This window comes from Salvelinus sp. IW2-2015, unplaced genomic scaffold (genome assembly GCF_002910315.2).
Source record: "Salvelinus sp. IW2-2015 unplaced genomic scaffold, ASM291031v2 Un_scaffold803, whole genome shotgun sequence".
Lineage (NCBI taxonomy): Eukaryota > Metazoa > Chordata > Actinopteri > Salmoniformes > Salmonidae > Salvelinus > Salvelinus sp. IW2-2015.
The window spans coordinates 383,050-398,417 of NW_019942617.1; the positions used below are offsets into that span (position 1 = coordinate 383,050).

Below are 15,368 nucleotides of genomic sequence, written 5' to 3' on the forward strand. Positions count from 1 at the left end.
GCAGGTCCCCTTTTTCAGTTCCCACCCAGCCCAGCCTGAACACCTGAACACTTCCCCCCTGCCTACAGTTCTCCCTCCAGTTCACCCCAGCCTAAACCCTGAACACCTCCCCTGCTACAGTCCCTCCAGTTCACCAGCCCCTAGACACCACCTCCCCCTGCCTACAGTCTCCCTCCAGTTCACCCCAGCCCTGAACACCTCCCCCCCTGCCTACAGTCTCCCTCCAGTTCACCCCAGCCCTGAATACCTCCCCCTGCCTACAGTCTCCTCCAGTCCACCCCAGCCCTGAACACCTCCCCTGCCTACAGTTCCCTCCAGTTCACCCCAGCCCTGAACATCTCCCCTGCCTACAGTCTCCTTCCAGTTCACCCCAGCCCTGAACACCTCCCCCTGCCTACAGTCTCCCTCCAGTTCACCCAGCCCTGAACACCTCCCCCTGCCTACAGTTCTTTCCAGTTCACCCCAGCCCTGAACACCTTCCCCTGCCTACAGTCTCTTCCAGTCACCCCAGCCCTGAACACCTCCCCCTGCCTACAGTCTCCTCCAGTCACCCCAGCCCTGAACACCTTCCCCTGCCTACAGTCTCCTTCCAGTCACCCCAGCCCTGAACACCCCCCCCTGCCTACAGTCTCCCTCCAGTTCACCCCAGCCTGAACACCTCCCCCTGCCTACAGTTCTCTTCCAGTCCACCCCACCTGAACACCTTCCCCCTGCCTACAGCTCCTTCCAGTTCACCCCAGCCCTGAACACCTCCCCCTGCCTACAGTCTCCCTCCAGTTCACCCCAGCCCTGAACACCTCCCCCTGCCTACAGTCTCCTCCAGTTCACCCAGCCCTGAACACCTCCCCTGCCTACAGTCTCCTCCAGTTCACCCCAGCCCTGAACACCTCCCCCTGCCTACAGTCTCCTCCAGTTCACCCCAGCCCTGACACCTTTCCCCCTGCCTACAGCTCCCTCCAGTTCACCCCCGCCCTGAACACCCCCCCTGCCTACAGTCTCCCTCCAGTTCACCCAGCCCTGAACACCTCCCCCTGCCTACAGTCTCCTCCAGTTCACCCCAGCCCTGAACACCTCCCCCTGCTACAGTCTCCCTCCAGTTCACCCCAGCCCTGAACACCTCCCCCCTGCCTACAGTCTCCCTCCAGTTCACCCCAGCCCTGAAACACTTCCCCCTGCCTAGTTCCCTCCAGTTTCACCCAGCCCTGAACACCTTCCCCTGTCTACAGTCTCCCTCCAGTTCACCCCAGCCCTGAACACCTTCCCCCTGCCTACAGTCTCCTCCAGTTCACCCCAGCCCTGAACACCTTCCCCCTGCCTACAGTCTCCCTCCAGTTCACCCCAGCCTGAACACCTCCCCCTGCCACAGTCTCCCTCCAGTTCACCCCAGCCCTGAACACCTCCCCCTGCCTACAGTCTCCCTCCAGTCCACCCCAGCCCTGGGACGCTTTCCCCTGGGTCTAGGTTGGGGATACACACACACATAAAGGTTGGGGACACGCACACACACAAAGGTTGGGGATACGCACACACACAAAGGTTGGGGATAAGCACAAACACAGAGGTTGGGGATACGCACACACACAAAGGTTGGGGATATGCACACACACAAAGGTTGGGGATACGCACACACACAAAGGTTGGGGATACACACACACATAAAGGTTGGGGATACGCACAAACACAGAGGTTGGGGATAAGCACAAACACAGAGGTTGGGGATACACACACACATAAAGGTTGGGGATACGCATCCACACAAAGGTTGGGGAATAAGCACAAACACAAAGGTTGGGGATACGCACAACACAAGGTTGGGGATACGCACACTCACACAACAAGTTGGGGATAGCACAACACAAGGTTGGGGATACGCGCACACACACAGGTTGGGGATAAGCACCACACACAAAGGTTGGGGATATGCAACACACCAAAGGTTGGGATACGCACACACACAAAGGTTGGGGATAAGCACACACACAAGGTTGGGGATACGCACACACACAAGGTTGGGATATGCACCACCACACAGGTTTGGGGATACGCACACACACACAAGGTGTGGTGTGACACACAAAAGGTTGGGATATGCACACACACAAAGGTTGGGGATACGCACACACACACAGGTTGGGGATACGCACAACACACAGGTTGGGGATACACACACACAAAGGTTGGGGATAGACACACAAACCAAAGGTTGGGGATACCAAACACTATAAAGGTTGGGATACGCACACACACAAAGGTTGGGAGCCGATGACTGCAACACCAGAGGTTGGGGATTTTACAACACACACAAAGGTGGGGATAAGCACAAAGATACAGAGGTTGGGGATACCACACACACACACACAGGTTGGGGATACAGCACACACACACAGGTGTGGGATGCCAAACACAGAGGTTGGCGATACACACACACATAAAGGTGGGATAAGCACCAAACACAAGTTGGGGATACACACACACATAAAGTTGGGATACGCACACACACAAAGGTTGGGGATAACGCACCAAACACAAAGGTTGGAGATATAAGCACACACACAAAGGTGGTGAATAAGCCAAACACACAAGGTTGGGTATGCACACACAAAGGTTGGGGTCAACCACAACACGGAGTGGAAAGCACAAAACAAGGTTGGGGATACACACACACATAAAAGGTGGGGATAGCCACAACACCAAAGGTGGGATACGCACACCACACAACAGGTTGGGGATAAGCACAAACACAGAGGTTGGGCATTGCCACACACAAAAGGTTGGGATTGCCACACACACAAAGGTTGGGGATATCGCACACCACACAAAGGTTGGGATACAGCCACAAACACATAAGCGTTGGCGGTATGCCAACACGGACACCAAAGGATTGGGATTAAGCACAAACACAGAGGTTGGGGATAAGCCACAAACACCAGAGGTTGGGGATACACACACACATAAAGCTTGGGGATACGCACACACATCACCAAAGGTTGGGGATACGCACACACACAAAGGTTGGGATAAGCACAAACACACAGGGTTGGGAGATATGCACACACACAAAGGTTTGGGGATGACACACACACAAAGGTTGGATACGTATACACACACACACATAAAGGTTGGGGATACGCACAAACACAGGGTGGGATAAGCACAAACACAGAGGTTTGGGGATACACCACACACATAAAGGTGGGAATAAGCACAACCAGGGTGGGCGACTACACACATCACAAAAGGTGGGACACGCACACACACAAAGGTTCCGGCCGGATTACGCACACACACAAAAGGTGGGATAGCACCAAAAACACAGAGGTTGGGGATACACACACACATAAAGGTTGGGGATACGCACACACACAAAGGTTGGGGATACGCACACACACAAAGGTTGGGGATAAGCACAACACAGAGGTTGGGGATACACACACACACAAAGGTTGGGGATAAGCACAAACACACAGGTTGGGGATATGCACACACACACAGGTTAGGGATATGCACACGCACAGGTTGGGAATACACACACCGATGCACACACACATGTGAGGGATACCCACACACACACACAGATGTCATATGGAGGGTTCGAGTGGTGCTAACCTTGGAGGAGACTGTTTGAGACTGATGTCCGACTGATCAGTGGTGCGTCCCAAATGGGACCTTATTGCCTTTATCGAGCACTACTTTTGACCAGAGCACATMGGSCCCTATAAAGGAATAGGGTGCCATTTGGGACTCAACCAATCTTCGTTGTGATGAGGTTACAGTATGATGGGACTTACCATAATGAGGCCTCCACCAGGGGTGTGGTGTGCATTATCCAGGGAACCCACCTTGGGCTGGGCCTTGTCTTTGAAGTCCAGCTTCACACTTTCTATGCGCACGTTACCTCCCCCTAGTGGAGCAGATGGAGAGATGGAGAAGGGGGACAGAGGGAAGGGGAGAGAGAGCCAAGAAGACAAGGAAGGGTAAGATGGAGAGAGAGAAAGAGAGAGGTGTTCCCATAAATCATTATACTTTATCATCGATAATTAGTCAAACCGATGAAAAGACAGACGAGACCCTTAGTCCTTATCAGGATCCCCATTAGCTGTTGCCATGATTACAGTCTTCCTGGGGTCCATACCCTGCTGATATATCACTTGATAATGTAATTGAAAAGGTGCTTTGGAAATCGATCACTACCTCTATGGGTTAACTAGGACACAGGGAAATACAGACATTGTCATCCTACAAGACACATTGTATAGAGAAGACGGACCATTTGTTGCCCTCTAGGTTACAGAGAGCTGGTAGTCCCATCCACCAAACTACCAGGTGTAAAACAAATCAAATCAAATTGTATTAGTCACATGCGCCCGAATACAACAGATGTACCTTACAGTGAAATGTTTTCCTACGAGCCCCTAATCAACAATGCAGTTAAAAAAAAATATGAATAAGAAATAAAAGTAACAAGTAATTAAAGAGCAGCAGTAAAAAAAATTAGCGAGACTATATACAGGGGGGTACCGGTACATAGTCAATGTGTGGGGGCACCGGTTAGTTGAGGTAATTGAGGTAATATGTACATGTAGGTAGAGTTATTAAAGTGACTATGCATGGATAACAACAGCGAGTAGCAGCGGTGTAAATAGTCTGGGTAGCCATTTGATTAGATGTTCAGGAGTCTTATGGCTTGGGGTAAAAGCTGTTTAGAAGCCTTTTGGACCTCGACTTGGCGCTCCTGACTAGGGTGGTCTTTGACTAGTCTCTGACAATTTTTGGGCCTTCCTCTGACACCGCCTGGTATAGAGGTCCTGGATGGCAGGACTTTGCCCCAGTGATGTACTGGGAAGTATGCACTACCCTCTGTAGTGCCTTKCGATCGGAGGCCAAGCAGTTGCCATACCAGGCAGTGATGCAACCAGTCAGGATGCTCTCGATGGTGCAGCTGTAGAACCTTTTGAGGATCTGAGGACCTATGCAAATCTTTTCAGTCTCCAGAGGGGGAATAGGTTTTGTCGTGCCCTATACACGACTGTCTTGGTGTGCTTGGACCATGTTAGTTTGTTGGTGATGTGGACACCAAGGAACTTGACGTTCTCAACCTGCTCCACTACAGCCCCGTCGATGAGAACGGGGCGTGCTTGGTCCTCTTTTTCCTGTAGTCCACAATCATCTCCTTTGTCTTGATCACGTTGAGGGAGAGGATGTTGTCCTGGCACCACACGGCCAGGTCTCTGACCTCCTCCCTATAGGCTGTCTCGTCGTTGTCGGTGATTAGGCCTACCACTGTTGTCATCGGCAAACTTAATGATGGTGTTGGAGTTGTGCCTGGCCATGCAGTCATGAGTGAACAGGGAGTACAGGAGGGGACTGAGCACGCACCCCTGAGGGGCCCATGTGTTGAGGATCAGCGTGGCGGATGTGTTGTTACCTACCCTTACCACCTGGGGGCGGCCTGTCAGGAAGTCAAGGATCGARTTGCAGAGGGAGGTGTTTAGTCCCAGGGTCCTTAGCTTATTGATGAGCTTTGAGGGCACTATGGTGAGGGCACTATGACTACGCTGAACTGTAGTCAATGAATAGGATTCTCACATAGGTGTTCCTTTTGTCCAGGTGGGAAAGGGCAGTGTGGAGTGCAACAGAGATTGCATAATCTGTGGATCTGTTGGGATGGTATGCAAATTGGAGTGGATCTAGGGTTTCTGGGATAATGGTGTTGATGTGAGCCATGACCAGCCTTTCAAAGCACTTCATGGCTACAGACGTAAATGATACAGGTTCTATTAGCTATGTAGACTATGACATTACTTTAGCATATATGGTGACAACGATGTAGGCTATGTCTAGCGGTTATGTAATGGTTTGGCTTGGAAAGGTTTTTTCGCATGGTCACATACAGCTGATGTGTTGTGCACTGAAGTCCACAAGCGAAGGGAAAAGGTGAGAGGAGGAAAGCGCATTGATGCAAGAAGGAATACAACATGGCTGCTAGGAAAGTGAACAGTGTGTTTACGTTTTATCAGGGGTGTATTTATTCTGCCTATTCTGTTGTAAAATGTTTCTTAAACAGAAGCAAACAGAACAAAACAGGGATAAACATGATTTGTCACAAATAGAAACTCTCGTTTGCAAATGTTGGACTATGATTACACCCTAGATCAGCTAGATGCAGGCAAGAGTTTGCAAGGCGGTATTGAACGTGTCACTAACATTTTCCTCTCGGCCTGTGTACGTTGTAAACTTTCATTCATAGGCTAGGTTGTAGCAACCTCATGATGGGTTTAGGGAAAATGTGAGTATCATGTAGTAGCTTAAACCTATCGATGTTACATTGAACTGGGTGAATGGAATATGAATGACAATCATCCAATATGCTGTAATAGAAATAAGGCCATGCTCATGAGAAAAAAAGAATYGTCCTGCCTCATCTTAAACGGCACTGACCGCCACTGATTTCCTCAGTGAAAACAATGTACTGAGCAAATGTCAAATTGGCTTTTTACCAAATGACTATATATGACAGACCACGTATTCACCATGCACACCCTAAATGACAAACAAACAAACCAAAACAAAGGCAAAATCTTCTCATGCTTTGTTGATTTCAAAAAAGCTTATGACTCAATTTGGCATGAGGGTCTGCTAAACAAATTGATGGAAAGCGGTGTTGGGGGAATGACATACAACATTATAAAATCCATGTACACAAACAACAAGTGTGCTCTTAAAATAGGCAAAAAAMMCACATTTCTTTCCATAGAGCCCCGCCCTCTTTAACATATATATCAATGAATTTGCGAGGGCACTAGAACAGTCTGTAGCACCCGGCTTCACCCTACTAGAATCTGAAGTCAAATGTCTACTGTTTGCTGATGATCTCATGCTTCTGTCCCCAACCAAGGGCCCACAGAAGTACCTAGTACCTAGTCAGACCTGCGCCCTGACAGTAAATCTCAGTAAGACAAAAATAATGGTGTTCCAAAAAACGTAAAGTTACCAGGACAACAAATACAAATTCCACCTAGACACCGTTGCCCTAGAGCACACAAAAAACTCTTCAACCTACATCGGTCTAAAAATCAACAGGTAACTTACACAAAGCTGTGAACGATCTGAGAGACAAGCCAAGAAGGGTCCTCGACGCCATCAAAAGGAACATAAAACTTGACATCCCAATTAGGATCTGGCAAAAAATTATTGAATCAGTTAAATAACTCACTGCCCTTTATGGTTGTGAGGGCTGGGGTTCGTTCACCAACCAAGAATTCACAAAATGGAACAAACACCAAATTGAGACATCCTCCGTGTACAACGTAAAACACCAAACAATGCCTGCAGAGTAGAATTAGGCCAATACTCGCTAATTATCAAAATCCAGAAAATATCTGTTATATTCTACAACCACCTAAAAGGAAGCGGTTCCCAAACCTTCCATAACAAAGCCTTCACTTAACCTAGAGAAGAGTCCCCTTAGCAAGCGGGTCCTGGGGCTCTGTTCACAAACACAAACAGACCCTACAGAGTCCCAGGACAGCAACAGCAACACAATTAAACCCAACCAAATCATGAGAAAACAAAAAGATAATTACTTGACACATTGGAAAGAATTTACCAAAAAACTGAGCAAACTGGAATGCTATTTGGCCCTAAACAGAGAGTACACAGTGGGAGAATACCTGACCACTGTGACTGACCCAAAATGAAGGAAAGCTTTGACTATGTACAGACTCAGCGAGTATAGCCTTGCTATTGAGAGAGGCCGCCGTGGGCAGACATGGCTCTCAAGAAAACACGGGCTATGTGCACACTGCCCACAAAATGAGGTGGAAACTGAGCTACACTTCCTAACCTCTTGCCAAATGTATGACCAAATTAGAGACACATATTTCCCTCAGATTACACGGACCCACAAAGAATTTGAAAACAAATAGAACTTTGATAAACTCCCGTAACTCTACCSACATGTACATTCTACCTCAACTAACTGGTGCCCCCGCACATTGACTCTGTACCGGCACCCCCCTGTATATATTGTTATTTTTTACTGTTGCTCTTTAATTACTTGTTACTTTTATCTCTTAAACTTATCCATATTTTTTAAAACTGCACTGTTGGTTAGGGACTCGTAAGTAAGCATTTCACTGTAAGGTCTACACCTGTTGTATTCGGTGCATGTGACTAATAACATTTGATTTTGATTTGATCTATTGGGTGAAATACCAGTGTACCATCACAGTAGCAAGATTTGTAACCTGTTGCCACAAGAAAAGGGCAACCAGTGAAGAACAAACATGATTGTACATACAACCCATATTTATGGTTATTTATTTTCCCTTTTGAACTTGAACTATTTTTACATCGTTATATCACTGTACACAGCCATAACATGACTTTTGAAATGTCTCTATTCCTTTGAAACTTTTGTGAGTGTAATATTTACTTTATATTTTTTATTGTTTATTTCACTTTTGTTTATTATCTATTCCACTTGCTTTGGCAATGTAAACATATGTTTCCCATGCCAATAAAGCCCTTTGAATTGAATTGAATTGAATTGAGTGTAGCAGTGTGAATGTATTATATTGAACAGAAGCTGATCATCAGTATRACCACCAGATGGCGGTGTAGGACTCTGACGCAGCAGTCAGTCACCACTCTCAGAGCAGGGGGGATTTTTCCGCATCACAAACCACACGTGATTTACTTACTGTACGTACACATCCTAAATGGCACCATTTTCCTTATAGTGCACTAATTTTGACTACAGCCCATACCCATATGTCTCTGGACAAAAGTAGTGCATTATATAGGTATTAGTGTGCCATTTGAGATGCAYCCTATGATGCTCTATCACTCCTTTATCTACAGTAAGGTAAAAGTCTAATTCCTATASAAGCCCAACATGGTTTTAGTGCGTTGTAGATTGACTGTAGGTTCCCATATATCTCAACTGTCAGTGTGGGGTGACCCAGGGAGATAAGATCAATATTTTGTCCAACTTTATTGTCCAAGACAGAGAAATACACCTTGGACATACAAGCACTGCTGCTCCCATATAAAATACACATCACATAATACACATCACATAAATAATCAACAGAAACACATCACATACACGTATAATACCGGTACACAGGTAGAGCAGGTTGTTTACCTGGCCGGTGGCGAATGTTGTCCAAGGATCCACACTTGGAGGTCACATGACTCAGGTCAATCTTCTTGGTCTGTATCTGCACCTGTAGAGGAACACCTGGTCAGAGGTACCTGGTTCTGGTGATCACCTGTTTACCCGTTATCCTGGGAGGGATCAAGAGGCAACGACCTCGAAGAACTACAGTAACATCTCCTGTCTCTGATGAAAATGACTGGATCTACCCATCTATCTATCCAGTTGACTAGCTATGTAACGCGTGATCTGTGATAGAATGATCTGATTGAAGTGGATTTGACAGGTGACATCAATAAGGGATTATAGCTTTCACCTGAATTCACCTGGTCAGTCTGAAAAGAGCAGGTGTTCTTAGTGTTTTGTACACTCAGTGTATGTATTATTATCAGCCCAAGTCAAGCACTGACTACTATCTGTTTGTAGTAAACGTCAGGTGCACATAAAGACRATTTACGACAACCCTCTCATTCTGTTATGAAGAGCTGTTGCCTTATGACAACCAACCCAACCACGGTCAGGAATGAAAAAGAGATGTTTTACTTCTGGCTTTATCTGTGAAAACTGAGGCTGAAAAGACAAAGTGCACATTCAGAATATTAGCCATAGATTATTAGCCAATAAAAATGCACATTTGGAATTAGCCACAGGCAAAGACACAGAAAAGGTTATGCAGCAATTATGCACCTAAGTGATCTGAAGAGAGAGAGAGAGAAGGAAGTACACCAACATCCAACAGGCACAACAGATACCGTGTGAGTGAATGAGTGAGTGAATGARTGAATGAGAAAGCAAGCACACCAGAAGCATACGCATCTGTCAATAAAACAGTGACAAATCAGAAGGGAAAAATTAAGATGATTTAATAGAACATGACGACTGTGTGGCCTACCATCAATTGACCTGTTTTCTAATCTTGTACCGCCACGCATATAGGCTTGGGTTGCAATAGTATCTGATAGATACACGCTATACTGGAACCTGACCATGCAGAATGCTAGTGAACGTATTGAGAAAGAAGGAGCTGTGGTTGGTGTTAGTGAAAACAATGGGTGTGAGTTGGCTGGCGTCTGCATAACTAATCTACCCATCAATCTTTTCATTTTCACATTGTTTACACTAGCTAGACCTTTCACCTCTAAGAACCAGAAATCCCAGCCGTAAAGGAGATAGGCTGGTCCAAGATCTGTTTGTGCTCTTTCCAACTCCATTGCTTTCACTGTCAAGCCAAACGGTCTGGCATGACAATTTCATAGAGGTGTCAATGCCAGTTGTCAATGCCAGGTAGAACCAGGTGAAAAGGTGAACACGGGTCACATCCCAAATGGCACCCTATTCCCTATATAGTGCCTTATGGGCCCCGGTCAAAAGTAGTGCACTAAATAGGGAATAGGTTGTGATTGTTTGAGATGCTGTACACAGTCCTGCATCTCTCTAGCACTCTAATGGGTGACTGTGTGAGAGAGATACCATAAAACGAGAGAGAGAGAGAGAAAAAGAAAGAGAGAGAGAAAGAGAGATAGAAAGGGGTACCATAACACAAAGAAAGAGAGGAGGTATGTGTGTAAGAGAGAACATACTACAACGAGAGAACAGGAATGTGTGTGTGTGTGTTGGGGGGGGCTTACTATCCACGTGGGTACTGGAAATCCCCAAAAGTCCCCACAAGGACAGTCAAACAAGAACAATTCTCTCTCGTGAGGACATTTTCCAGTTCCCCATGATGACAAAGGCTATCTTAGGCTTAGAGGTTAGGTTTAGGGTTAGGTTTACAATTAGGGTTAGGGTTAGGGTAAGGGTAAGGTTTAGGGGTTATGGAAAATAGGATTTTGAATGGGAATCAATTTTAGGTCCCCACGAGAATAGTAAAACATATGCTGTATGTGTTTGTGAGAGAGGGATGGATGGAGGAGAGACACCAAGTGTATTAGGAGTAAGAGACTCACGTTTCCTCCTCCTGCAGAGTACTGTCTCAAATTAGCTCTGATATAAGACACAGCCCCTCTTACTTCGACCATGGCTAGCATGGTCATTACATCTTTACAGTTAGAAAATATCAGCCAAGAGAGACCTGTTTGTCTCTCACTGACGGCCATGACACTTTGTGTTTGCTTTCTTTATGTAACCACGGTGACCTTTGAGCCTTGTGTCTACAGCTGAGCTAGTCTGATCCTCAGGGAAAGCTAGCTAGTGTAAACATACTGTAGATATGCAGTACAATGAATAGAATAGGAAAAAAGCCCCTGAGAGCACAGCAATTTACTTAAATGGGRATGGAGCTGTTCTAGTGAATCTAATTCTATGAGGGTAATGTAACATCCCCCGACATGCTGTATGTACTGTATGCCTGTCAGCAGGGAGACAAGGTGCTGAATCTGCCACGATTACTCAGACTGTCTGTTCCAAACAGAGACTGTGCCTGCTCTGCAACCCAAATGGCACCATATTCCCTATATAGTACACTACTTTTGAACAGAGCCCTATGGGTCCTGATCAGATGTCTATTTAGGGAATAGGGTGATGTTTGGGATGCATCAAAAATGGCTGAGAAACAGGATTTCTTTCTAAAACAGTCACACTTTTTGGGCCGGGCCTGCTATAGCTGTAAGGAGACAAAGCAAGTTTGATTGCGACACAAACATGAAATAGCAGGATTGGTCGGGCTGCGGAGTACAAAACATCTTAAGACATTTACAACATTTATAACATGTATCACGCTAGACATGCAGCGAGTGGGGAAGAGAACCAAAAGGAAAGTCAGAGGCCAGCAGATTGTCAAGAGAGGAAGAGAAACAGTGAGCAGTGGATTGAAGCGGAGAGAAAGAAAGAAAGAAAAAGTTAGAGAGAGCAGAGGAAGAAGAGAGAGATAGGCAACGAGGTAATCTGGTTGGCGGTCACAGCTGGAGCTTCATAGAAAAACAGTAGAAAACATTTTTCCTCCTATTGCATTTCTCTCACCACAATTTGGATATATCCTCTCATGTTGTACTTCTCTATATACCACGTATGCTTACAACACACATCCGTATACATATGCATATTCTCTACAGGCCTACGCCACTTTAAGGCCAATACTGTGAAGTTTTAATACTTCTCTAGGTTTGAATATTCCATATTGTTCTCAATTTCTCAATTTGCCTACCTGGTTAAATAAAGGTTAAATAAAAAATAAAAAAAAATATTGCGTTCCATCTCATAAAAGGTACAGTGAGGTACAAGTGATTGTTGGATTCTGAGCACAAGTAGGTGGACTCTGCATGGAAGATTGATGCACAAGTGTTGATGATACTGCATCAACACCCTCATTGTTGCATTGAATATATATATTCATCCATCACTAGAGTGGGTATATATTACAAATGAATGACGAACAAGAAGTGGAGACTTCAGTTTTGACCATCAGATAAGATACTGAACCATACAGGGCAAAGTGCTCAGGAAAGGGATTCAGTGATTTATGTAGTTTTAGTCTTGTGCACATAACAATGGAACTGTACTCCCATGACAGTAGCTAGCTAGCTAGTAGTAGCTAGACAGGAGCTAGATAGATTTGTTTCTGGGTTCAGAGAGAAATGGAACTGAGTCTACTGTTTGCTTTTCAAGGCAGAGACCAGGAGAGATCTTCACTCACAGTCAAATTGGAGAGTTCTGTAAACATGCCAAGGTGGGAGTTGGTTCATCTCAGAGCTAACTGCATTGTAGATTTGGTTCTGGGTCTATAAAGTATTTTTTGTTGTCGGACCCCAGTAAGACTAGCTGTCTCTATTGGCGTCGGCTAATGGGGATCCTAATCRAAGTTAAAATCAATGTAGAGGACCGAGGACCAGATTGAGCATGTAGGCAGACAGGCTGATCTAAGACTGTGGGCTGTGGTTGGAGAGACGGATAGGAGCAGGGGTGGTGGCAGGGTTTGAATTATACAATGACTTGATATTAGAATTTTCTTGATATTTAAATTGTTATGGGGAGGACCCTGATTTATTAAGGGGCTGCCCAGTCTCCCCCACCCCCCTGTAATTAATACTGGCTGATGGTGGGGGTGCCCCTTGTACGGACGTGTGCTAGAGAGGGACACAGTCCACTCATCTCCCAATAGAGGGACAGAAAATGAGGCCTAGTACATACTCAGGTTGTACAACTGATGCACTAGGCAGTATGACACAATGGTTATGATATACAACACATTTTTTTWATGAGTTTTTACGCACAACAACGTTTGCATAACCGTTGTGTGGTAGGGTTGCAGATTTCTGGGAACTTTCCCCAAATTCCAGGGAAGTTTTGGAACGTTACCCGAATTTTGCAATTCTGACCAGGGGTGTCTCCATCAGTGCATCAGTTGTACAATCTGAGTTTGGACTAACTAGGCCAGAGAGAGGAGAAGGGAGAGTGGGAACAGAACGGTAGGTACAGGTACATACATTGCCTCCACGAGGAGAATGCTTCATGTTATCCTTGGATCCACATTTTGACTGTACGTGACTGAAGTCCAGCTTCTTGTTTAAAATCTGAATCTAGAGGAAATACAGAGATATAATGTGGCTATTTAGGTGGGGATGACGATGGATGCTTAGCTTATTCTATGTTATGGAAGAGATGTATAGGCACAACATGAAGAGAACAGGTATGTATGAATGCAGRACAATTGTTGATGATGATCAGAGGAGTGCTGAATGGAGATTCAATAGAGGGTTACATGTTTTTTAGCAGGGATCATCAACTAGATTCAGACGCAAATTGACCACAAGAAGCCAAATGAGATACAGTATAATAAAAACATATACGATCACATACAGTATATCTATCCATATGCATGGGAATACTTTGGAACAGACTCTAAAAATGTAAATCAATTGGAGCTGATTTGCTGATGTTTTTACAGTATTTTATGCCCCCACACCCCCAAAATAAATAAAATCCACTGCGGTTGAAATTCGGCCAGCGGGCTGCCGGTTGGGGAACCCTGCATTATAGTGATGATATGTCAGTAGATACAGCATGTAGGTGGAGTTCATGACCCTTTCTATCATTCCATATAGGGGTGGTAGAATAGAGCATTAGCCCTTTGATACACAAACAAATGGAAAAGTACTCTGAAATGAACTCTGGGTCCAAGACGGACTTCAGTTCCTACCAAGATTTGGCATGTGTTTGTATCTTGTGTGTGACAGAGTGTGTGAGGGGATAAGAGGGGGCTTGGTAGACGGAGGTACTGTATACCAGTGGGTTGTTGGCTGGCATGTGGGCCCATGTCACACTGTGTGCAGCAGACAGACATAAGATGAGAGAGACCAGGCGTAGGAGCAATCTCCATATCAAATCAAATCACATTTTATTTGTAACATGCGCCGAATACAACGAATACAACAACCTTACAGTGAAATGCCTACTTACAAGCCCTTAACCAACAATGCAGTTTAAAAAAAAAATCATAAATTWAAAAWAAAATCATAAATAAAAGTAACAAATAACTAAAGAGCAGCGATAAAATAACAATGTGGAGACTATATACAGGGGGTACCGGTACAGAGGGAGTCACTGTACTGTGTATGGGATACTGTAGGTCTGCTACTGGTACTGGCTTGATTGGAAGTACTGTATAGGTTCTGCTATGCTACATGACTGTATATGTATCAGGGTCTACTGAAGTATCCTGTAAGTGTACATCCCAAATGGCACTCTATACCCTATATAGTGCACTACGTTTGACCAGGGTCCAAAGTAATGCACTACATAGGGAACAAGGTGCCATTTGGGACACAGCCTAAGTGTGTAGACCAGGGATTGGCAACTTTGATGAGGGTGGGGGCCACAAAAAATCTGAACTCATCATGAGGGGCTGAAGTGGCTCGCGGGTCTGTGTATCCACATCCCATACCCATCCCTGGTGTAGACCTACACGGAAAGTGGGAACAGTGCCTACATGTGGTGGAGATAACTAGAGCCAGGATGAGATGGCAGGTTGACAGACAGAAGTCATTGGTGCTCTCTAGAAGGTCTGAATCCCCATAACAACAGTCCTGTGAAAGGGAATGGAGTCCTGACAGAGTAATGGGTCTCTGTAATGGATGATGAGAATGGTGACATAAACACTCTCCAAGGCCGAAGAGGTGGTAGATCTCGACTTGAATTTTGACTCAGAAAGTGATCTTGAAACAGAGAAGGTTGGTGACCACTGCACTATAGCCTCCTACTAAAGACGCACAAT

The 15,368-nt window shown here is 45.5% G+C and overlaps 1 protein-coding gene and 1 long non-coding RNA gene across 4 annotated transcripts in view; both read right to left on the reverse strand.

Moving 5' to 3' along the window:
* Positions 1 to 148: 148 nt before the first annotated feature.
* Positions 149 to 1,439, reverse strand: LOC139024009 (uncharacterized). 3 transcript variants are annotated; one of them, XR_011475243.1, is made up of 6 exons: positions 1,396 to 1,439; positions 1,305 to 1,351; positions 1,211 to 1,257; positions 1,118 to 1,165; positions 337 to 384; positions 153 to 247 (listed from the first exon to the last, which is right to left on the reverse strand). It is a non-coding gene; the product is annotated as an uncharacterized lncRNA (long non-coding RNA). The 3 variants fall into 3 exon arrangements; XR_011475244.1 differs by lacking the exon at positions 1,211 to 1,257 and having other exon boundaries at positions 149 to 198; positions 1,258 to 1,351; XR_011475242.1 differs by lacking the exon at positions 1,211 to 1,257 and having other exon boundaries at positions 1,258 to 1,351.
* A 2,328-nt stretch (positions 1,440 to 3,767) lies between these two features.
* The window catches only part of LOC112068945 (microtubule-associated protein 2-like), a 48,542-nt gene continuing 36,941 nt past the window's right edge, over positions 3,768 to 15,368 (reverse strand). Inside the window, exons 13-14 of the mRNA XM_024136182.2 lie at positions 9,149 to 9,230; positions 3,768 to 3,901 (exon numbers count right to left, since the gene is read on the reverse strand). Coding sequence (XP_023991950.2) covers positions 3,768 to 3,901; positions 9,149 to 9,230 — 216 coding nt within the window. The remainder of the gene's footprint in view (positions 3,902 to 9,148; positions 9,231 to 15,368) is intronic.